General features: G+C 37.2%; 2 protein-coding genes and 1 long non-coding RNA gene across 3 annotated transcripts in view; 2 read left to right on the plus strand and 1 right to left on the minus strand.

Moving 5' to 3' along the window:
• The window catches only part of eeig1b (estrogen-induced osteoclastogenesis regulator 1b), a 50,652-nt gene extending 30,410 nt beyond the window's left edge, over positions 1 to 20,242 (plus strand). The window contains exons 3-12 of the mRNA XM_052095820.1: positions 5,425 to 5,545; positions 6,411 to 6,440; positions 11,586 to 11,702; positions 12,323 to 12,369; positions 12,643 to 12,797; positions 13,095 to 13,202; positions 15,369 to 15,570; positions 15,794 to 15,915; positions 16,107 to 16,176; positions 17,088 to 20,242. Of these exons, the coding sequence (XP_051951780.1) occupies positions 5,425 to 5,545; positions 6,411 to 6,440; positions 11,586 to 11,702; positions 12,323 to 12,369; positions 12,643 to 12,797; positions 13,095 to 13,202; positions 15,369 to 15,570; positions 15,794 to 15,915; positions 16,107 to 16,176; positions 17,088 to 17,133 (1,018 nt within the window). The 3' untranslated portion in view covers positions 17,134 to 20,242. The remainder of the gene's footprint in view (positions 1 to 5,424; positions 5,546 to 6,410; positions 6,441 to 11,585; positions 11,703 to 12,322; positions 12,370 to 12,642; positions 12,798 to 13,094; positions 13,203 to 15,368; positions 15,571 to 15,793; positions 15,916 to 16,106; positions 16,177 to 17,087) is intronic.
• LOC127621991 (uncharacterized) lies at positions 7,341 to 22,345 on the minus strand. The gene is made up of 3 exons (XR_007967935.1): positions 21,781 to 22,345; positions 7,487 to 7,692; positions 7,341 to 7,375 (listed from the first exon to the last, which is right to left on the minus strand). It is a non-coding gene; the product is annotated as an uncharacterized LOC127621991 (long non-coding RNA).
• Positions 20,690 to 23,590, plus strand: dpm2 (dolichyl-phosphate mannosyltransferase subunit 2, regulatory). Its single transcript, XM_052095826.1, has 4 exons — positions 20,690 to 20,724; positions 21,258 to 21,347; positions 22,673 to 22,775; positions 22,956 to 23,590. Exons 1-4 carry the CDS (start codon positions 20,722 to 20,724, stop codon positions 23,009 to 23,011), a joined length of 252 nt encoding a protein of 83 aa, XP_051951786.1. The 5' UTR covers positions 20,690 to 20,721; the 3' UTR covers positions 23,012 to 23,590.
• The last annotated feature ends 232 nt before the right edge of the window (positions 23,591 to 23,822 follow it).

Here is a 23,822-nt window from a genome sequence, read left to right on the forward strand (position 1 = left end):
AAGGAGTGTCACATAATTGTGTCTCATGACATTATTATGGCAGTTATCAAATGTGATATAAGGTCAGCTGTTAATCTTTAAACCACTGCATAACATGTATCAGATATTGTGGAGATCATTAAATTAGTAAGTAGTCATTGAAAAGACATATTTATCCAAAGCAACTTACAGTACTCTTCTGGGGCCAACTGGAAGGCGCCAGTGCATGTAAAGAGAGGCAAAGAGAATGAGGATAAATTCACCAAGTAAAATCCAAATATAAATAACTACAACAAAATTGTATTGTTAAAGGTGCACTCAGTAAGATTACTCTTACTCGTCCCATCAGCCCTAGTAGTACTTGTAGTTTTGGATTCTATACTGACCCCCATCATCATGGATTCTGGGAGTTTGATTAGTTAACGTTGCCGATTTACACCAAAGATGTTTGATTATCTTCTGTGTTTTTCTCCATATCATACAACAAACATCCCAATTATGGACATTATTGGATTTAATTCAAAACATTTTCAAGCGTTGTTACACTGCAACTCGTTTGTGAGCTCTCCGACGGCTGCCCTGGTCTCACATTTGGCGTTGTGCCATTTATCTGTGATTGACACCGTGAAAGCTGCAGGACGTAGTGGGTTTTTTTCATTACTCGTTTAGTAATTTTATATTTTCACTTGCTCTCATTCTGTTTGAACTGTCTGTTGAATCACAATTAGATGTAATACCATCAATCTGGACTATACTTTCGACTCTGGCTCCATAAAACTGTTATCTTCCTCTTTTGGCTGCTCACGTTAGGGGTCGCCACGACAGACCATCTGCGATGCCCTTCCTGACTCAACCCTCAGTGGCTGGGTGACACTATGGGGCAATTTAGAGTCTAAAATTCACTTAACCTGCTTTTGGATTTGCCCACACGAACACGGGGAGAACATGCAAACTCTACACAGAAAGGCCCAGTTGAGCCGGGACTCGAACCCGGGACCTTCTTGCTGTGAGGCAACAGTGCTAACGACTGAGCCACCATATAAAATGCTCATATAAAATGTGTTCTATGCATTGGCAAATCTATTATAAAGCCAAATAACTTTTTTTCTGGCTCTGTAGATGTGGCATATCAGGGGAGAATCAAGTTTGAGTTTGAGTAGTCAACTCGCCATTCAGCAGTTCTTTTTTTTAGGAACTGCAGCACAATACATGGTTAAATTTGTATCAAATGAATGATAATTTGATGCTCGATGATGATGTAAGAGACGTGAGCAAATCAAATGACATACACTCACCTAAAGGATTATTAGGAACACCTGTTCAATTTCTCATTAATGCAATTTATCTAATCAACCAATCACATTGCAGTTGCTTCAATGCATTTAGGGGTGTGGTCCTGGTCAAGACAATCTCCTGAACTCCAAACTGAATGTCAGAATGGGAAAGAAAGGTGATTTAAGCAATTTTGAGCGTGGCATGGTTGTTGGTGCCAGACGGGCCGGTCTGAGTATTTCACAATCTGCTCAGTTACTGGGATTTTCATGCACAACCATTTCTAGGGTTTACAAAGAATGGTGTGAAAAGTGAAAAACATCCAGTATGCGGCAGTCCTGTGGGCGAAAATGCCTTGTTGATGCTAGAGGTCAGAGGAGAATGGGCTGACTGATTCAAGCTGATAGAAGAGCAACTTTGCCTGAAATTACCACTCGTTACAACCGAGGTATGCAGCAAAGCATTTGTGAAGCCACAACACGCACAGCCTTGAGGCGGATGGGCTACAACAGCATCTCCACTACAAATAGGAAAAAGAGGCTACAATTTGCAAGAGCTCACCAAAATTGGACAGTTGAAGACTGGAAAAATGTTGCCTGGTCTGATGAGTCTCGATTTCTGTTGAGACATTCAGATGGTAGAGTCAGAATTTGGTGTAAACAGAATGAGAACACGGATCCATCATGCCTTGTTACCACTGTGCAGGCTGGTGGTGGTGGTGTAATGGTGTGGGGGATGTTTTCTTGGCACACTTTAGGCCCCTTAGTGCCAATTGGGCATGCCACGGACTACCTGAGCATTGTTTCTGACCATGTCCATCCCTTTATGGCCACCATGTTTCTTGAACATGACAATGAGTTCACTGTACTAAAATGGCCCCCACAGTCACCAGATCTCAACCCAATAGAGCATCTTTGGGATGTGGTGGAACGGGAGCTTCGTGCCCTGGATGTGTATCCCACAAATCTCCATCAACTGCAAGATGCTATCCCATCAACATTTCTAAAGAATGCTTTCAGCACCTTGTTGAATCAATGCCACGTAGAATTAAGGCAGTTCTGAAGGTGAAAGTGGGTCAAACACAGTATTAGTATGGTGTTCCTAATAATCCTTTAGGTGAGTGTATAAACCATAAACGAAGAACATCTGTTGTGACTCAAGTCATCTTACGATTTTCACCTCAGTGGAAAACGCTCTTTCACTACGTAGATGTCAGACTACCTGAATTGCTGTACTGCTGACATTACACAACAAGGTTTATTGTCATCTGTTGTCTTCTTGTTGTAGCCACACACATACTACACAACAGAGTTGCACAAATTACAAGCTCTTTGGCCAAGAGGAATCCCCGGCCAAAAAAATATTAATTTTTTCTCACATAATTTCACAATAGAAATTAGAGTAATCATAGGATTTTTACAAAGGGTCATGTTCAACTCGCTGTCCAAAAGTTGCCCGTGCAACAAAAGAAAATCAAAAGAGGAAACAAAAAATTATGTATGGCTGAAAGTATGATTGGGAAGACACAGGCAGGCTCTCTGTGATCTTTGAAAACACATATCTCTGTTTATGGGTTCACGTGTGTTTTATGTCCTCATTAACACATTTGACTCAATGGCTGATTATAATGTCAGGGCAAAACACAATCATTGTTTTGCCCTAAAAGAAACAAAAGTAAAGACATGCTAACAAATGAATTGAATGTGGAACAGAGATTTATCCCTCTGTCTTGTGCACTTGTTCCAGTTTAGAGCTTTAGCCTTAGAACGAAAGATGAGTTTTTGTAAGCCTGACTGATTTCAGCATCAGTAATTCAAAGTTACCAGGAAACTGAACTGTACTGCCTCACAAAGCTCTTATCAGATTTAATTGGTTTGTATTATTAGTCATGCTTTTCATAGTGGTTTTACAGACTACAATTTGCACTTGTTGTGGCAATAGACATGGATCAAGATGCAAAACATGAAGACTGAAAAAGATTTAGGCTAGCTAATTAGTGAACATTTGATGATTCATCATCCCAAATTACTGTAAAACGATCATGTGCATGTTTTTTGTTTTTTCATGGGTATTTCTACCAGGCCCTGTTCTACTTCTAGTTCCAACATTTAGGGATGAAACAATGCAATGTATTCTTCTCAGATCTTCAGACCACCAGTAAAGTCTTAATTGTGATCTTTTATGAGTCATTCGCCAGCTGTGTGGCAGCGGCAGGTGCTTGAGTGCTGCAGAAGACCTTGTAAAGTTCTGGTGTTGCTAAAAGAACAGGAAGGAAGCACTTTCTCACTCAACTGAAGAAAGAAATTGGATGTTTCTCAGTTTCTTAGAGAACTTTGAGCCAGGGGCCATACCTCCAGACATGTCTGTGTGCCATGTGAAGTGAGATTGGAAGACCTCCTCAGCTTCAATATATTTAATACAAGTAAAAACACGAAATAATTTGGGTTACATTATTAACAGTATGCTTTGAAATGCCTCGGACAGACTATCTCGGTCAGATAACTGATGGCTTAATAACTGTTTAGTCTAGGATACAAGTGTAGGAAACCTGCTTTGTCAGACATATATAGTTGAGTTGAACATGACTTGCACCCCATGGATAGTTGGTGTGTGTGTGGTACAGCCTCTTCAGGGTCACACTTGAGTAATGGATATGCTGTTATCTGCACTCATATTCCTTGGCACGCCGACGGTTATCAGGGACAGATGCTTGGCAGCAAGCCCAGGGTAAATAAAGGACAGGGGGAGGCCATCAAATCTGCCTTCAATCACCATGTGATATGAAGAAAAAGAGCTTATATCTAGTGGGACAGGCACAACATTGCTTGGCTTTGTGATTACAGTCTCCATATTAGGGGCCACATAATACTTCTACAGATTGTTGTTGTGTCTGGATGCAAAATTTGTTAACAAATTCTGGTTCTGATTCTGAGGAGCAGGTCTAGTAAAGGTGTACTATTGAAAGAAATGAAAATTCTGTTTTTTACTCATCCATGTCGTTTCAAACCCATATGGCTTCCATCCTTCAGTGGAACACACAAGGAGATGTGAGGTAGAATTAAATGGACTGACAACCTCAGTGCCTGTTCACTTTCATTGTATGAAAAAGAGCAGTGTCAACACAGTGTTCCACGGAGGAAAGTAAGTCATATGGGTTTGGTACAATATGTAAAGTAAAAAATGACAGCATTTAAATTTTAGCTTGAACTACCTCTTTAAATGTTCTGAAACGTGATAAAGACCCTTTGTAGAGTCTTAATGAAATTGAGGGAGATCTAAGGGTGCGGCGGAATGCAAAAGAGCTGCAGAAATAAAGGAGGATGTGATTGAAACTAAAACAGAATGTGAAAGGAGTGAATTAGAACACACTGACCCACTTTCATCGAAGAGCTCAGCAGAAGAGAGAAGAGGATGGAGCAAGAGAGATGAAAGGATGAGTATGAGGATGATGAATCATATTACTTTGGCATTTCATGCCACGCAATCACACTACAGACTTCTGCCACAGTACAGCTTGATCTGTGATTTGAAGTCTGACCAGCATCTGTATTCTGATCTTTAGATTCTTTTGGACTCTAGTTTTCTGGACAAAGTCATGTTGTTTTGCAAAGATGGACTGTTTTGAAAAGAGATTTAGTCCCAGTGATTAGTCGAAATTGCGCAGAACTATTCAGCATATATGGCCAGTCGTTTACAATGGGCTGTGACCCTATGAATTTTCTGAGCTCTAAGTTGCCAATCCGCTTGTGTTGTTCATTTGATTCATTGTGTTTTTTGTTTTATCTGTGGTTACCTTAGTAATATTCCATTGGCTGCATTTACTGGTGCTGTTTATATGTTGGCCAATGTGTATAATCACGACTCGACATGAGTGCAAATGCCAAAGAGTGCTACAATACAGTTATTGGAATTAATACATTTTCTTCTATGTTTATGTACACACTGGCTAGCACCCAAATTAAACAGTTTTCACAGTTTTGATGGAACATACTGCTTTTACAGTGTCTCAGTGCATGATTCCTACGAGGATTGCAAGTATACAGTTGTATCATTTACATAAAGACGAATTAATTTTTATGACATTGATGAATTTAACAAATGTATAGAATGATTACAGGAAAATTATAGTATTTCTACATTCATATCTCTCCTGCTCTCTTTCTTTCTCTACAGACAAGAGGTACAGGAGAACTGTGTTCGCTGGCGAAAGAAGTTCTCCTTTGTGTGTAAGATGAGTGCCAGTCCTAATATGGGGGTCCTGGACCCCTGCATTTGCCGAGTGTCTGTGCGTAAGGTTAGTCACATTTACCCACAACTTACATCTCGGCCATACTACCTCTTATAAATGAGCAAAGATCAACCAATTGTTTAGCCAAAAGTCCTACAAAGAAATGTATACATTTGATTTAAAATATAATGGATACATTTTCAAAGGCCTTTGGATATTTGTCATGATTGAAGGGATTGTCACCTAAAAAAATTATAATTCTGTCTCTTACGCACCCTCATATTTTTCTAAACCTGTTGTGAAGCAGTTCGATGGAAAGGAGGAGGCGAGAACCGGCTTGGCAATGTAAATAATAGTTTAATGAGAAACTTAACAAAAGACAAACACACACACATGACGGACATGTCTGTAAACGATCTCTATCTCCCACACCATCCTCCGCAGTCTGCCTTTATCCCTCTCGGAGGATTAATTAGCCTGATAAGGGACCAGGTGTGTAGAATCATGACCCGGCTCCACCCTGCCACACCTGTATAACTTTCTTCTGCGAAATACAAATGTAGATGTTATGTATAGTTACAGCCTCAGTCACCATTCACTTGTATTGTATGGAAAAATGTAATGAAAGTGAATGGTGACTGAGGCTAACATTCTGCTTAACATCTTTTGTGTTCCACATGAGAAAGAAAGTCATAGGGTTTGGAACCACATGGGGTTGATGATGACAGAATTTTCATATTGGGTGAACTATCCTTTAACAAACAGATTGTGCATGCATTCAGTGAGCTCTGTTGTTTGGTTTACTCCATACAGGGTAGCTGCTGTCTCATGGTTTCCTTTGCTCACTTTGCCTCATAGCGTCACCATAGCAATGTCAAACATATTGCATAACAGATTGCTCTCTATCCAACCCTCTCTTTTGTCTTTGCAGGAGCTTAAAGGTGGAAAGACATTTTCAAAGGTAGGAGCTTTCCCCTTTCTCTCTCACTCCCTCTCTTCCCTTGTTTCTTTCTCTACACATTTTTTTCTTTCTCTCATACTGTCACTAAGGGAACACTGTGTCATCCATCACAGAATTCTCTCTCACAATCTCAAAGGTGCTATAAGTGATTATCTTTTTATATGAAATGACATACAGAAAACTTCCCTATTACCTGTCTGATAACACTGAAAGATGTGCAGTAAAATATATCACACATGTCTCTGAAACAGCTCTAGGCTCAGTAAAAGACAGGGTTAAAGATGTTTGCTGCTGCGGTCAGGTACAAAAAAACTTTTTGTTTATACTATTTGTTTAGCCAATCAGAAGACTTTCTGCCTGTCAATCATTGTGCACATTAACAGGACAGCCCATATCTGCATGTATAAGTGACGGTACAGTGTTCTGCTCCTGCAAAATGCTCCGGGTCAGATGATTAGACACATCAACCTCCATCTACTCCAACACAATAATTTCTAGTGTGTCTGTGTCTGTGCATAAAGAGTGTGTGTGGCTAATTCAACAGCTGGTCTGGCGGAAGTTCCTGAATGGCTAAAAATGCTTACAGCACGTTTTAAGGAAGATCTATTTCTTCTTGGGCCTTACATGTTTATAAACACAATCTAAGCTGGAAACCATATTGTAACAAAGGATAAAAGTTGGGAAAGAAGGAGGTGAGAACCAGCTTAACAATATAAATAATATTTAATGGTGAACTTAAACAAAAAGACAAACACATACAGAGAAGCTGCCTGTTGTTCTCTCTCTCTCTCGAACTGCCACCTCCGTTCGCCTTTATCTCTCTCTGGCTTGATCACCCTGATTAGGGGCCGGGTGTGCAGCATCACGGCCCGGTCCCACCCTCCACCCTGCCACATTCCTCCCAGGTTCTTTCAGGCCGGGGTACCTTTCTGGATCTGAGGAGGTGACAAGGGGAGGGAAACACAACAACAATACTAATATTTAAAAATAGAGGGAAAGGCTAACAATGGAGCGCCAGGAGAGAGTGAAAAAACTATTTTACCCACCGGTTCTCTGATATGCCGTAGCTTGGTCCTCTGCCACTCCTCCACCCTCTAGTGGACAACAGCTGTGCCTCCCCGGGCAGATTGGAGGCAGTCCTCCGGACCCTGGCAGGCGGAACGCCCCGCCACATCCTCTATCATCTGGCGGATGGCCACAGCTGCTCTGTTGGGGTGGACGTGATGCTGCACACCTTGCCCCACCCTCCGCCCTGCCACACACATATACAGGAAATACTGCATAAGCAAGTTTAAAGGGTGTAATGCAATGAGTGACTAGAGTATAGGAGGTTAGGGATTTTAGCTACACAGGACAGACAACTCAATGATCTGGCCTGGGCCTGTCATAGAAACAAGCCCCACCCAGGAATCAGTTAAGTGTAATTCCAATATTTCCACATTTTGAGGATATTCAGAAGCAGACATTCCTGCTGCCATCCTACTGTAATAGTACAAAATATCCAAGTGGTCAATGGTTATAGCTTTTCAGCTATAACCAGCTTTTCACATATTTTGAGTAATTACACGAGCCGCTGACACATCCTGTCCCTTTTGTGTGTCAACAAACAATGGACGTGGGAAAACACATCTCTTAACTGTTATACCAGTCATAGCCCTGAGTCACCTGATGTTTCTCATGTATTACACCTCTTAATTAAAGCCTAACTCAAAAGGTGACCTTTTAATGATGACAAGCAAAAGATACATATATATATATTAGTCATATAGTGCAAATGTAAAACAATTTCAGAACCTTTTTTCCCATGGTGACCAAAGTGAATGCAAGCCATACAGTTTTTGTGTTCCCTGGCTGGGAATCAAAGCCAAGATCTGAACAATGGTAGTGCCATGTTTTACCATTTGAGTTACAAGACCCCACATAAAGTCTAAATAATATACTGTATTCCCAACAGAGCAAGGAGGTTATTTGAAAAGATTTTAATTTGTTAAACCTATAAAGCAAAATGTAGGAGTTAAAAATAACAGGGATTATGGCTGAATAAAAATATAGATTTTCATTTAATTCTTAGATTCTTCATGTAAATGACCTTGATATCGATTCTTAAAATACCAATATTGATCTTTTAATTTGCAAAGTTAAGCACAGTGATCCTTTCACTGCGTTTTGAGTGTAAAAGTTTGAGTTGACTCTTTCTGTTTAATGTGTGTCCAAAGACGAGATCCATGCAATCCATTTGCCATTGATAATATCTCTTTTAATACTTCTTTCTGTTCTTTACAGTTAGTTGGTGTATATATATATATATATATATATATATATATATATATATATATATATATATATATATATATATATATATATATATATATATATATATATATATATATATATATATATATATATTAGTAATAACTTTAAATGATATGTAGCCCTTGGTACACATCTTTGGTTTTATGCTCCGTGTTCTTGAGCCTTACTGATTTCGCGGTAGCGCTTTATTATACTGTTCTACATTTACGCATTTTATAATTACAGCAACAATAGTAATTACTTGGTACTAACCGATTTTGGTGTGGGGTACTTACGGCAAAAACATTTTGGAACCACTGTTGTATAAATTACAAACTTTTAATTATTTTGATTTAAACACACCCTGGCAGTGCACTTTTACAGTGATTGAATCGGATGGAAATACAGTGCTACTTTAATATTTAACATTGTACTCAAAGATTACAACATTCATACATATACAAAAAAGTTCTAAAAATTACTTTTGTACTACCATGATTTTTGGACTTGTACCATGGCACTACCATATACTTTTGGACAGGTACTGTTGTATTATGGAAGTACCTTGGTACTTACCATGTAAATACCATGGTACGTTACATACCGTATATGATACCATCAAGGTACCATAGTACCACTACAGTACTTTTTAAAGAATATACTACATGGTACATGGTAATGCCATGGTACTTTTGGTATGTTTTTGTTAGTCAGGTGAAGCATGCCACTTATACTTGGCTGTGCTGCTGGTTGTTTATACATGTGATATACTGTGATGTTGCTGACACATCAACAGGTCGGGTCATCATAGCTAAATTACTGCACAGAGAATGTGGACTGAGTAACAGGAGGATGTTTTGTTTGGGAGGGTGCATCCGTGTCCTCTACTCTTTATTTAATGATCCCTTACGTCCTGAACAGGAGCAGTGTGAAACAACACTTTGCTGAAGCAGCAGAATCAGAGAATGAGGAAGGTCAAATCTGTGGACTGTAACCAGGATTAAGGGAGAAACACAAGGAGGGGTGGATATAACCTTTAGGGAGAAATAATGAGTACCTTTGTTGTGGTAGCCATTCTAATGTTCTGCGACAGTTGTTTGCTTTTAATAATGCACACATGTTCTTGAACCCCACTGAATCAAATTGAAAAATATGAGATTATTCCAACTCTTTGGGGCTGCCAATGAAAAAAATATCTGGCCAGGGTCTGAAATTAACACCCTCCAAATGCAGGTACATTTTCTATTTGGCTATAAACTTGGATATCTTGTCTCGCACTCGCATGCTCTGTTTGTAGCAGATGACCGCGAGCAGAGCATTAATTTACTTCATACAGACTACATATTTATTTCTTTAAACAGCAGCTGTTTACAGTTAAATAGTCACGCAGTGACTGGAGTTTCTGGAGGTGGAACGCCCCTTAAAACACACAAAAATGGAAAGGGCTTCAAAACAAAAGCTCAATTTAAATGGAAAAAGGTACGACAGAAATATATCACTATGTTTCGTTAAGTAATGTTCACTGTAATCTACTACTACTACTACTACTAATAATAATAATAAATCAATAGTAATTGTATTGTATTCAAGCAATATCTCACAACTGTGATGCTGTTGTGCAGCACTTTATTTGACAAAAATACTACAATATTATGTTGAAAATGTATTGTTATATTTTCATTTGATTAAAGTTTTAAATTCATTTATTTAGACACACAGAGATTTTGTAATACATTGCATGTTTTTTCCCCCATGTTTTTTGAGGATGTCACGTATCCTGTTCATGTTGGCATTTGTTTGGATGTCTTTGGCATCAACAACAAAAGATTTGTAAAGTGTTTTCTCCTCCCTTTTAAAAGTTAATAAGCCCATATTTTGCTATCCTAACTGTGCACAATTATATGGTTATTTGCATTTATATTCATTTACCACAACCATATTAGATCAGACCTGTTACCCATTTTTTTGGTCGTGACCCATCAGTTGAGAAACACTGCTCTCCACCCTATTTCCACTATTTCCAAATTTTGGCAACATTTGATAATAAAACATATCAGTCTCTATGTGTATGCGTCTAATGTGGATGTTTGTGGTGAAATTCTTTATCCCTTGAGCACGATGCAATATCACACATCAATGATTTTTAAAGGCCAGTTGGTCACGTGCATCAGTACTGGCAGTGTTTCTGTGTAGGGCATCTATCCATTAAAGGAAATGGAAAAATTATGTCTACCTTTAAATCATTTACCAAGGTTAATGCAAGCCTTTGACCAAGAAAAGGTGATATCCCATTAAGAAAGAAGAGACGTAGAAGATCAGAGAAATATATGAAGAGGCTGAAGAGAATGCATGATGGCAATTCTGTGATAGGCAATCTTTAACTGAGTGACTGAGCAGGGCAAGATTTTATGCATGATTGACTCACATCCCTGTAGTTATGTAAGAGCGCTCTTAGAGTTAACCCTTTCCTTCTTCTCCATACACTTACCCTCACAGCAGCACAGCTGTGTTCACACAGAATGGTTCTACAGTTTAACAGTTCTCAAGTCTTTATCCAAGATGAACATCTGTTTCTTGTTTTTACTCTGAATAAAATGTAAATCATCTACAAGTTGGGGAGAAAAGCTAGATAGAAGCAAGATTGCTTGAAAAAGCACTATATGGGTTGAAAATAATGTTAATTTTAAGCTCTAGATTTGTGTCAAGACCAATTCTTGGTGTCATACTCAAACCTAATGGTAACTGTTGAACAACTTAAGGGCTCCGTGAAGGGCTGCTTTTGGGAAGTTCATGGCTCACTTTTTGTTGTTGTATGGCTGAAATCATGCTTTAATATTTTTCTCCTATCTTCAGCTGGGCTTTGCTGACCTCAACTTGGCGGAGTTTGCTGGTTCAGGCTCCACTGTTCGCTGCTGTATACTGGAGGGCTACGACACCAAGAACACTCGACAGGACAACTCCATACTCAAGGTGTGTATGTATTTTGTGTAGGTGTTTGTTTTTAGGCATGTGTATTTGAGGGTTGTGCAATATCTGTCCCTTATCTCAATTCAAAATTGACACTATATGTCCAGTTTAATAAATGAAACCAGTAATGCATTAACAAGCCAGCCTAACCAGTTTCCATTCACCTTCATTTTAAAGGGTCAGCCACCACTTTCTCATTCCTAGCAGATAATAATCTATTATAAAACAAGAAAGGACATCAGAAGTGGGATTGTTTATAGAGATATAGTGTATAGAATCACCAACGCCACCACAAACACAACAATCACCTAGAGCAACCACACTGTGTGGGCGACATGTGAAGGGCCAAACCCTGTCATCATGAGTCCCTTTTAATGACAGTCTGACTCACTGTCTCTGAGATGTGTCAGAAGGAAAATATTGAAAGAAAGAAAGAAAACATGAGAACATTTAATCATGGATATTTTGGGCTATTTTGATTCATTTCTAACTAGAGTTTATGTCTAGGTTCTCACAATCAGAGTGATTTAAGATTATATAGTGATTTAAGCTCATTGTAATGATAAATGATTATGATAATGGTATTTGATCTTCTTCTTTGATCTCTTCTACTCTCTTCCCAGGTTACCATTGATATGACTCTTCTCTCTGGAGATCCCTGCTTTAAAACGTGAGTGTGTTGGTTCTGTCAGATTACAAAAACTTTTTCAACTTTTTTAGAATAACCCTTTAACCTCCAGGCTGAAGTTTTACTGGAGATTGGATCTCTCTAGTTGAAAGTGCATTGATGGGAAATTTGGTGTCTCAATCCATGCTTAATTTTTTAGCACCCCTCTCTTTTTTACTTAACGTAGTGTGTTACATAGATTAATTGGTATAGAGAATAGGTGCCTATTGCTGCCTGATATGTTACATATAAACATGACTTTCTCATCTTCCCCAGGCCTGTGAGCACAGCTAAGACCATTGCCATAGCCGGACAGGACCCCTCTCTGCAGCTGGACTGCAAGGGAGAGGGCACTGCTGATCACTCAGTGCCATCTGTTGGCAGCAACTCTCGCCGATCACTCAAAAACAGACCTTCTGTGAACAACTCGGGTAAGACACCAGCAATAACTGTACCTTGGCCATCTCGGCTGAGATCCTGATTATCTAAAGAACCTTAATATAAGTAGAAATGAATGATTTACAGTATTAATTTAGATGTTCTCTGGATGAAATTGGATAGGTAGACTGCTGCAGATTAAAGCACACACATTTAAATGTACTTTTTTAAATTAGTGTTCTTTAACCATTACACTCTTGGGCTACCTATAAAGACAGAATAATGCTGCAGTACTCCGATTTGGATGAGAATATTTTTGCCGGTGTTGAACTCAGACTGTTTGTCTTCAGGATGTCTTCAGGAGGGTTTGGAGGAGAACCTGTCCAGTCCAGATGAAGTGTTTCACACAGGACACTCACGGAACTCCAGCTTTGCTAGCCAGCAGAGCAAAATCTCAGGTGGGACTCAGAGCACGATCAATGCAACATCAGGTACAGATTATAGCTGATTAAAGTAAAAAAAAGCAGCATCAAACTAGACTTTTAACATTTACATTTAAAGGTGCTGTAAGCTATTTTTGCCATTCTGGAACTACCACGAGACTGAGACGTTATATTAGACATGCTTCCTCTTTAAAATAAAATTCAATCTAAAGATAGCATTGAGACTTAGCTTCTTCACATTGTTGTCGAACACAACAGTAGCAAAATAGCGCCCTCAGCTGACAGTTGTTATGAACCAGAATGATCCAGTCTTCTGATTGGCTGATCAATGTTCGGTGGTCAAATCTTTGTTTGCTGTTTACAGTCTAGTGGTGTCACAGGGACTTATTTCATGATAACTTTCAGGGTGAAGGAAAATGATTTGCATACCATTCCATAAATAAATTGCTTACAGCACCTTTAAATATTTAGCAGATGCTTTTATCCAAAGCGACAAATGAGGAAAGGTTGAGATACATTTTCAGGAAAGTGAAGGGACTGTACTTTTTCACTTTAAAAAAGTATAATGGATAATACTTGGATTTTCAAAAGTAATGTGAATATAAATTCTTGAGTTTAATCTCACCAATGCATTAAATTGAACCAAATGCATAAAAAAGAAAATTGACAGTTGTTTGTGTCTCATTTTTTCCCAAACCTTAAGACAGGGTTCCTGGAAAAATCATGGAATTTAAAAAAAGGTATTTCCAGGCCTGGAAAAGTCATGAAAATGAGTTAAAGGGGTCATGACTTAGTTTTTTTAATTGTATTATCTCCAGTGAGGTCCACCTGATAATTTTAGTAAAGTGTTTTTGCAACAAGGACATAATTTACATAATTTTGTCAGAATTTAGTCATTTCTGTCTGAAACCCTCGGTTTTGGCCTAAGCATCTGGTTGGCTTACATCATGCATCCCCTCAAATACAGATATGTTTGAAACTCATTTGGAAGAGAATGAACCATCTCCACAATATTATACTACTTCTTTTCAGGATTTACTCATAGCGCACTGTGAGCACAGCAGTGCCATTAAATATCAAACAGTCATGATAACTGTTTTCTCACAGTTTTGCGACTGGGCCTTTATTTTGAACTGCCCCATCCTTCAATAACAGTTCCTTTGCAAAGCTTGAATTGTATGATGACTGGTTCACAAGCAATCCACACTGATATGAGCTGAAAAAATACAATCCATGCTGATATGAGCCGAGAAACCGCACATTCATAGTACAAAGCACAGTGAAATGCACATGTATACAGTATCATTGTGCACTAAAGCCGGGAATGCATCAAAGATGTCCATCTAGTGCATGTTTATATACAACAACAATTAGAAATAGCGCAGATGGACGAAAGAACAGTTTGTTGAGCAGTTTGTGCTGAGGCAGCAGTTGAATGAAAGAGAATGGCTTCTCCTCTTCAAAATTGTATAGATGACAGTGTTCAAAGACGTCTGTCTAGTGCATGTTTATATACAAAAATAATTCAAAATAGTCCAGATGGGTCCACTTTGGTGTTCAGGAATAATGAGGCCATACTACGCCTGTTTGATTAGTTCTCTCTCAGTTTACGATCTGAAGCACCAGTAGGCAGGTCCAAGGATGCGATGACGTAAAATAGGCGTTTATGTTATTGCTGTAGAGTTGGTCATGAATAACCAGGCCCCCAAATGACGTTGGGAGGTCGTGGAAGTAGAAAACGAGGAGTTTCTGCAGCATGGTTTCATAATTTTTTTTTATTGCATTGGGGATTAAGTTTTGAGTTGAGAAATTTACATTATGTTTTGATAGTAGAATTAACTCTTATATCAAAATATCAAGGAACATTAAATTTCTCATGACATAACTCCTTTAAATCTTAAAAGGCCATGAAAAAGTCTTGTGTTTTTGTGTATATACAGTTTTATAGTTCTCTCTCTAACATATTTTATTGGCTGGAAATTGTTCTTTGTGTGTGTGCAATCTCTAGAAAATTATTTAAAATAATTCCTTATCCAGGTTTCTAAGTGACTGGAAAAATCATGGATATTCATTGGTCAAAAGAACCCTGTAAGGAGAAGAACAGCTCACATACTTTTTGACCTTCATCCAAAGAAGTGACTCACAGACTTGTCTTGTGGTATATGCTTGTCCTTCACACAGGCTACAGCACAGAGTACTCTCGCTCATCCAGCCCAGCGGATCTCTCCCAGCACAGGCGCAACACCTCGACCAGCAGCAGCAGCACATCAGGTGGGACGGTTACAGCTACTGAGAGCTCTGTAGAGCCTGAGAAAGAGCTGGTAAAACCAGAGAGACGCCCACGTCCCCCCCGCCCTGCTCTGCCCCCGAACAGACCCGCAAGGTGCAGAATTAATGGCAGCACTCATAGGTTACTTTTAATGCTGGCAGATATATCATTATATAAGGTTTACATAATTATTATGGTCAATCGTTTATATTATCTATTCAATGATATTAGTCTAGCAGCAATGGAATATAGCTAGATACACAGTATAACCTGACACTAATCTGAGTCTTGATTTCAAATACAGTATATTAAGTATATATGTTACATATATATATAGGAGAAAACAGGACTCTGTGGAGAGCCATCCCTCTTGGGTGGATGACACTCGTATTGATGCCGATGATATTGTGGAGAAGATTGTCCAGAGTCAGAACTTTGCTGATGTCAGCAACAATGAAGGTGCATTAAGATGCAATCAAGAAGTATTTAATACTTTGTGTTATTTAACTCCACTGTGGCCAAGTCATCAGTTAGTAATTAATTCTCAATTAAAGCACTGATACAGTTGTGAGGGCATTACCAACTTATTATCCACTTGTGAAGACTTCCCATTTCTAAAGCTGTATATTTTGTCACTCTTTCTCTCACAGACAGCAATTTAACACTGTTCATTAGTAGGGATGGCACCACAGCGTTAAGTGGTATCCAGCTGGTCAACAGGTAAATTGGTGCTCTTTCATATCCTTTACCTCTTGTTGTAAAGAACACATTGTTCAAATATGTGACTCTTAAAGGGTTAGTTCATCCAAAAATGAAAATTCTTTCATCATTTACTCACCCTCATGCCAAGCCAGATGTGTATGGCTGTATGAATTTCAGCTCTGTAGGTTCATACTGTGCAAGTGAATGGTGACCAAATATTTGAGGCTCCAGAAAGGACATAAAGCCAACGTAAAAGTCATCCATAAGACTCCAGTAGTTTACTGTCTTCTGAAGCGATCAAATCAGTTTTGTGTGAGAACAGATCAAGATATAACTCCTTTATACACTATATCTTGACAACAGCAGTCTCCTTGGCGATCATGATTTCAAGATCTATTAAACTTCCTAGCACCATCTAGAGCTCTGTGCAAGCGGCAAAAACTAGGAAGTGTAATCAAGCTTGAAATCACAATCGTGCCTAGAGATTGCAATGGCAAGGTGTACTGTAAAATAGAAGTTATGTTTTGGTGTGTTCTCACCCAAACATCGATTGGATTGCTTCAGAAGACATGGATTAAACCACTGGAATTACTTTTATGTTGCTTTTTGTGCTTCAAAATACTGGTCACCATTCACATGCATTGTATGGAGATAGTCTTCTAAATCTTCATATGTGTTCTGCAGAAGAAGAAAAGTCATACACATCTGAGATGGCATGAGGGTGAGAAAATTATGAGAGCATTTTCATTTTTGGGTGAACTATCCCTTTAATTTGAGTAGCTACACTGGAAATTTTAAGGTTGAATTGCAATTATTCATTCATAAATTAATAATATAAAAAATATTATGCCTCATATATTGAAAGAAATTGTTAATTATCTTGAAAATGTGTGTTTTACCATTGTTTTATTCCATGTTTTTTTTGGCAGGGTGTCTGCGGGTGTGTTTGAACCAGTGGTGATTGAGAGCCATTAGATCTCTGGAGGCACAGCAGTCACTCTTTCTCTCTCACGTACAGGCACTGCCAATTCTTATTTTAAAATGATAACAAGAGCAAGACAGGAAGTGTAATTCAGAATGGGCATCTGAATTAACATCTTGCTTCTCTTTAGGTTTTGATTTGATTTTTCTTTCTTATTTCAACTGAATTTAAATCGGTGTACTCACATATTACAACATTATCACCCTTATTATGTAGAAAATAGAGGTGGGTACTTTTATACTGTTGATACAGTTGCTCTAATTAAGAATAAATATTCATTAATGTTTTACTGCGGAATATAAACTACTTGAAATGCCTTAAGAAGTGAGGCGTGAGGGAGCTTCAGTCTAACACTGTGAAATATGAATTTGAGGGCAGTCCCAAGGGTTTAGACTAAAAATGCAACGTTTTATTAAAAATAGTCTTTCTGATATTATTTAATAATTTGAATGTAGAATGTTTTATTTTTATTTCTTTACATTGTATTTCACGCCTGTATTTTATGCTCAGTTAAGGTTACTAACAACTCGAATCTATTTGCCTTGTACACTTTGTAAAACTGATGCAGTTTAGTCAACTCTACTTTGTAGCCAGCCCATTAGCCTGTTTTAAACATTGAAAAATATGCCTGAAGTCATATATGGCTGGCCATACAAACATGTCAGGCTAGGAAAAATTATTTTGGCCATTCCCCCATACTGACCCGTTTTAAGTATCCTAAATGTCTGGGCCGGGCAATAGTTTGCTTGCATGTTCCAGCTGGACTGGTGAACATGACATTAATATACAGGCCACTTTCTTTTTCTTACTCATTCTTTTTCTTTCATTTTCTCCCTACTATTTTACAATACCCCATCTGTGTCTCTGTCTCCCTTTTTATCTCTCTGTTACACTGTTTAAATTACTATGCTGCTGGTTTCAGCTGTGAATGTTCATGTGACTATGACAGCACTGTATTGTCACTATTAGCATACAGCTGGATGCAGCTGAATGCATGACAGTACAGTAAAGTCATTTATACGGTATTCTCTTGTTAGGGTCTTGTCAGTATCACAATAATCATATTTACAGCCCAGAAATACACTTTAAGACATTGCGCCGCTAATAGCTAAGTGGCACAGAGAAAGAGCAAAAGACTATTTTATCTAGATGTCTTTTGTATATGTTACAGGGCAAAGCTCTAAAGAGGAATTGTTTGTAGGGTTAGATCAGAGACAGTGACTCGTAGTCACAAGATAACCGACTCTGTATTTCTGGCCAGCACCTGGTGTGCACTGGGATACAGCTGGGTTTTCCATTCTGTGTTTCTGTATCATGTCCATTGTGTTAATTTTTTGTTATCTAGTTAGCTAGTCATGATCATTGTTGAGAAGAATCTTTCTCAGTTGATCTGAGAGAATTCAGCAGATTTCCAAACTGACGTTGTGAGTTCTGTACTCATTTCACACACATTTTGTTTTGTCAGTATAGAAAAGTGCAATGTAGGCCTGTTATTGTTATTTTGTCCATTTTAATGAATACTTTAAGGGAAATTTGCCCTAAAATGTTTTTATTCTTTTCAGTGACTTAAAATGGCATGCATAAACTGAATCACTGTTCACTATTGTAATAAAGAGGTGAGGCTGGTTACATTTGTAAGTGTAGTAAATCCATATTAATGGACATTTTGTTATTCATGCACCATTTTAAAATTGGATTAACACTTCATCTGAGTCTGTGGCATGAGCCAGCTGCTTTTCTACAGGATTACGAAATAATATTTTATTTTAGTACTCCTGGAAATGTAAAATAACACTATTTTCGAAAGGGAGAAATAAATTACAGTTATGCTCTCCTATAAAGCCTAGTGTTTTGGAAGTTTCCGCTTAGCTAGTATAAAGGGATTCTCTGAAGACACTGAAAAAATTATCTAATTGTTTTCATTGTTTACTCTTTGCACCTCTGTAGTCTATCCAAAAAAAGAAGCTATTAGCAACTTGTACTAATAATAACTCTTTCCTGTCATCCTGTATTTTTGAACCAGCAGGCTGGTTCATTGGAACCTTTACTATTTCTGGAGGGATTTTTTCAACCTTGTTGTTAAATAATTCTATAATGTCTAACATTGAGATGGCATGAAAAAATGTTCATCTATGATTCTTATTGTCGTTCTCTACTCACTCTTAAAATTATTTTTTTGTTGTTGTAACAATTGACTGTAATCTGTGATCTTTTTAATGCAGAGGAGTAGATGTATACTTGGTTTAAGATGCTGTTGCAGGAAGCTGATTGTAGTCTATGTATAAAAAAACAACAACATTGTTTTGGAAGCAAGAGGGACTATCATTCCCCTATCATTTAGAGTTATATGTACATTTCAGTAATCTGGAGCTTTACTTTTATATTATTTTATTTAAAAGTGTTATATTGTTCAGTCCACAAACATTGACATTTTTGAAGTGGAATCCGAAATTAAGCAAAAGAACATTTTGATTTTTAAGCAAAATAGATTTGAAATATTTAGCAAAAAATTCTAAAAATCTTTAGGAATAATTGCACTGAGTAGCACAGAAATACTGAAAAACAGAAAGCTCCAGAATACTGAAACCTTAGATTATACACACACACACACATACATATATATATATATATGTATATATATATTCACTACAACAGCACTTAAATACTGAAAAGTAACTAATTTCACTTACACATTCTTCAGAGTGGTGATCGTTGTTTGTCCTTTACCATTGTAAAAGATGCAAGCTATGCACTTGAGTCTTACAGAATGCTTTCAGCATCCATATTAATTACAACAAAAGAAACAATATTCTCTTGATTTCTTTAAAAATGCATAACATATATAAATTAATTTACCACTAAAGTACTATGGAAATGAATTTATTTTTCTGAAATGGTGAAATATATTTATATTTTAAGATCACACATAAGCAATGTCATATTGCTTCAAAGTTTTCTTGGTCTAATGTTTGGTTCAGTGCATGAGAGGAATTCTGTCTTTCGATGGACCTAAATTATATTTCTACACTTGTATGTGAATGTTTCTTTCTTTAAAGTAACTGTCAGGTGTATATGTTATTTTGGGGAAATAAAGATAATGTTTGGGATAATAATACATCAGTGTTGTCTGACTTATTTTGGTAATGAACTCACAATACCTAATTACTCATCCACATGAACAATAATTTACCATTTTAAATGATGTATTGTTTATTGTCAGCAGACAAATCACATATACTGTATCCCACATAAATCAAAAATAAATAACCAGTTTAGATCAGACCTAGCACTGATGATATATTGTCATTTAGCAGTAATTAATCTGTAAGGGTAAAATATATAATACACAAAAGAAAGACTTTATGAAAATATTAGTTCTGTAATATACTTATAAATATATTCACCAGAACCACCTGTTATATGCATTACAGCTTATTTGTAATAACTGTCTTTTAGCACCCTCGTCTGGTGAATAATAGGCCTAAAGTCAGAAGACAGGTTAAATAAAAACTACATTTCCCAGTACGACTTCCCTTCTTACCCGGAAGTTCCATTTGTAATCAGGAAGTGGCACGTCCATTATGGTAAGAGTGAATCATTTTTTTGTCGTTTCCATGCGAAAGCAGATATTATACCTATAAATATTCTACTTGTTTATAGGCCACCGTGTAGTTCTTAATTGTAGTGTGCTATTTAACTTTCTTGTGAAAATAATGAATTTGCTACACAAGAGTTTACACAACAACATTCATGCTGAACTCTGTAGAGCCCGTGAAGGCAGTTAGACCAAATAAGTCGTTTAGCCGTAGCTACAATAGCTTTTGTGTACAACTGCCACATACATCCAGATCTCAATACCAGCTTACTTTCATTTACGGCTCTTCAAATACACTCCATATATGAAATTAAATTAGAGATTTAAGATTGCATTACACTGTTTTATTCAGTGTGGAGGACAATGACCAAACAATATATATATATATATATATATATATATATATATATATATATATATATATATATATTTATATATATTTTTTTTAGATGATTTGCATTCAGTCTCGTTCTCTAGTGTAATGTGTGCTTACCCCTAAATAAAACATACATTTCTTTTCAGGCAACCGGGGCAGATCAAGCTGTTGGCTTGGGACTTGTCGGCTTTACGCTGTTGCTGTTTACATATTACACCATTTGGGTCATAGTTTTGGTCAGTATTTTTTTTAAATGCTTAAACTTAAGCAAAATTTAAGTGTCAGGAATCTAACTACAAAAAAATTACGGTTTTCAAGCGCTAACTCTGTAATGTGCTACTGCAGTAGCTACAAAAGCACAGAACTCCCTTATTCAGACTGCCACTAAAAATCAGATTTTTTTTTTTTGCGTATCCAGATGCGTTTTTAATAGTATGGACAGCAAAAAAACACATGTAATCTAATTTTTCCGAATTTGATTCAAACCACATCGGGAGGTGGTTTCAAATGCTACTGAAATAAGATTTTTTTTTTTTCAGATGCGTCTCAGTCGGGACGCTCTGGCTGCTCAGTTCGGATTTCAAATGGACTTTTGCGTCACTATTAACGCGACACACAACGATAACGTCAAAAATCGGTGACTGCAGCACGGAACATCACAATATTTACCTGTCTCCTCCGCTGAGTTTTTCTTGTGCGAGTACGACGGATGAGTTCTGCACCGTGACTGGACAGGGCGCTTATCTGGAGAGCGAGATGATGCACCTCCATAGCATCGTCACGTGGGGTACACCTACGTCGTTAAAAAAAATAAAAATAAAAATAAATAATACACCTACGTCGTTACCAAAGCAACCCATGCAGATATGTTGGTTATGCCTGAACGGACAATTCTGATTTGATCACTTGCAATTAATAGCGCGGATAGTCTTCCTGAAAAAATCCGATTTTGCCTGCAGTCTGAACATGTATAGTATTTACATGGTGAAGTCGTGTTCATGTTGTGATGACATCGTGATGGTTTTGAGTGATTCTCACTGATCTATATATATAAATATATGTTATATATAGATCAGTGGTGATTCTGCTTTCCACCAAACACATTGTGTAAAATGCTGAATTTCTGCTGAATTTTTTTTTTTCAACTTCTGTTAAGCACAGGAATAGGTGTGTAGTGTCTATTGAAAAATACGTTTTTTTTTTTAGAAAATGGGAGTGTGGTTTATGATTTGTAATGTAATGTGTAAGTAACTGAAAAACTGATGTTCCCTTTTTGGTCTGGAAACTTTCAATGTATGTAGGAGGTATGAGTCTCCAGAGTCAGAGAGTAAAACTTACATTATAATGTAAATCTTTTATTTTTATTTTTTTTTTCATTATTGAGAGGGAAGCCTAAACCATGACTATAGAGAAAAGTAACTTACTTTTGTAAGTGCCTCACCAGAAACAAAGCTGTTCTATGTTATTATGTATATGAAAGTAGCATTGTTAAAAAATAATAATACAAGAAAACAAACCCATAAATTGTCAGTCACTGACAGAATCTCTTTTCTTATTCCAGCCATTTGTAGACAGTGACCATGTGATCCACAGCTACTTTTTTCCACGTGAATATTCAGTCATACTTCCTGGAGTTGCAGCATTAATTCTCATTCTTTTTGTTGGTGAGTAAAGCAAGATTAATGTATTACAAAGGATGTGGGGAACATTGGGGTTTTATTCATTTGTCTGTATAGTATAGTATAAAATTAGGTACACTAATGGAGATAACTATTAAAATTACTTTCAGAGTTTCTATGTGTCTGTATGTCTACTGTAGTAAACTTAATATACCTTTTTTTCAGGCACCTTCATAGGGGTTGTAACATGGAAGAATCGAAAGCCTAAAAAAGTTGATTAAGACTCTCCAGGTTGTAGTGATTCATCTGATCACAAGAACAAATGGTGATGAATTTACTCATGTAACACATCCTGTACACAGCCACGTGGATATGTATTCCAATGCTTGCTGCCCTACACCCTGGTCTCCAGTTAATTCATCAATTCATCTGATTTCATTAAGAAACCAGGGCAGTACCAAACATGTAGTTACTTGTTAGTCTATGAGCATTGCCCATCCAGGGTTTATAACCTTGTCTTAAGACTGTGCTAGACATGAGGTGTTTATCTTTGGATAATTCTTTCCATAGTCAGTGAAGTATAGTTTGTATCTGGATGAATGTGAAATGGGACAAGGGACATCTTTTGTTATTCTTTAAGTTTTGGAACCAGTGAAGCCAATATTTTGCATTTTTGAAAATGCTGTTTCCTTTATTTGTAAATAGACTTCATTTTAAAGGATGAATGCTTGAATACAGTTGCATAATAATTCTGGACAATATTCGAAAGTGAGTGAGCACTGTTTTGTAATATCACACACTATTCAACTTTAAATTATACAGGAAATAAGCAAACCCTTATATAATGTTACGTGTTTTCTTTATTTCTTTCTAGTTCTATATTATATATGTTTCATATTTTCATTGTATAATTTGTCTTATGGTTTTAATGAAATGACAAGTATAGATAGAAAAAAAGATGTATTTATAACATGTATACTACAAAATATATGTTACAATGTATGTATATGCTAAATATATATATTAAAGGAATATTCTGGCTTCAATACAAGTTAAGCTCGATCAACAGCATTTGTGGCATAATATTGATAA

The sequence above is a fragment of the Xyrauchen texanus genome, chromosome 3 (assembly GCF_025860055.1).
Source record: "Xyrauchen texanus isolate HMW12.3.18 chromosome 3, RBS_HiC_50CHRs, whole genome shotgun sequence".
Lineage (NCBI taxonomy): Eukaryota > Metazoa > Chordata > Actinopteri > Cypriniformes > Catostomidae > Xyrauchen > Xyrauchen texanus.

What these genes read in the sequence shown, in the direction of transcription:
- dpm2 (XM_052095826.1), top strand. An exon ending in CCATTTGGGTCATAGTTTTG is followed by an intron (nt 21,348 to 22,672) that starts GTCAGTATTTTT and finishes TTCTTATTCCAG; the next exon opens with CCATTTGTAGACAGTGACCA. An exon ending in AATTCTCATTCTTTTTGTTG is followed by an intron (nt 22,776 to 22,955) that starts GTGAGTAAAGCA and finishes CCTTTTTTTCAG; the next exon opens with GCACCTTCATAGGGGTTGTA.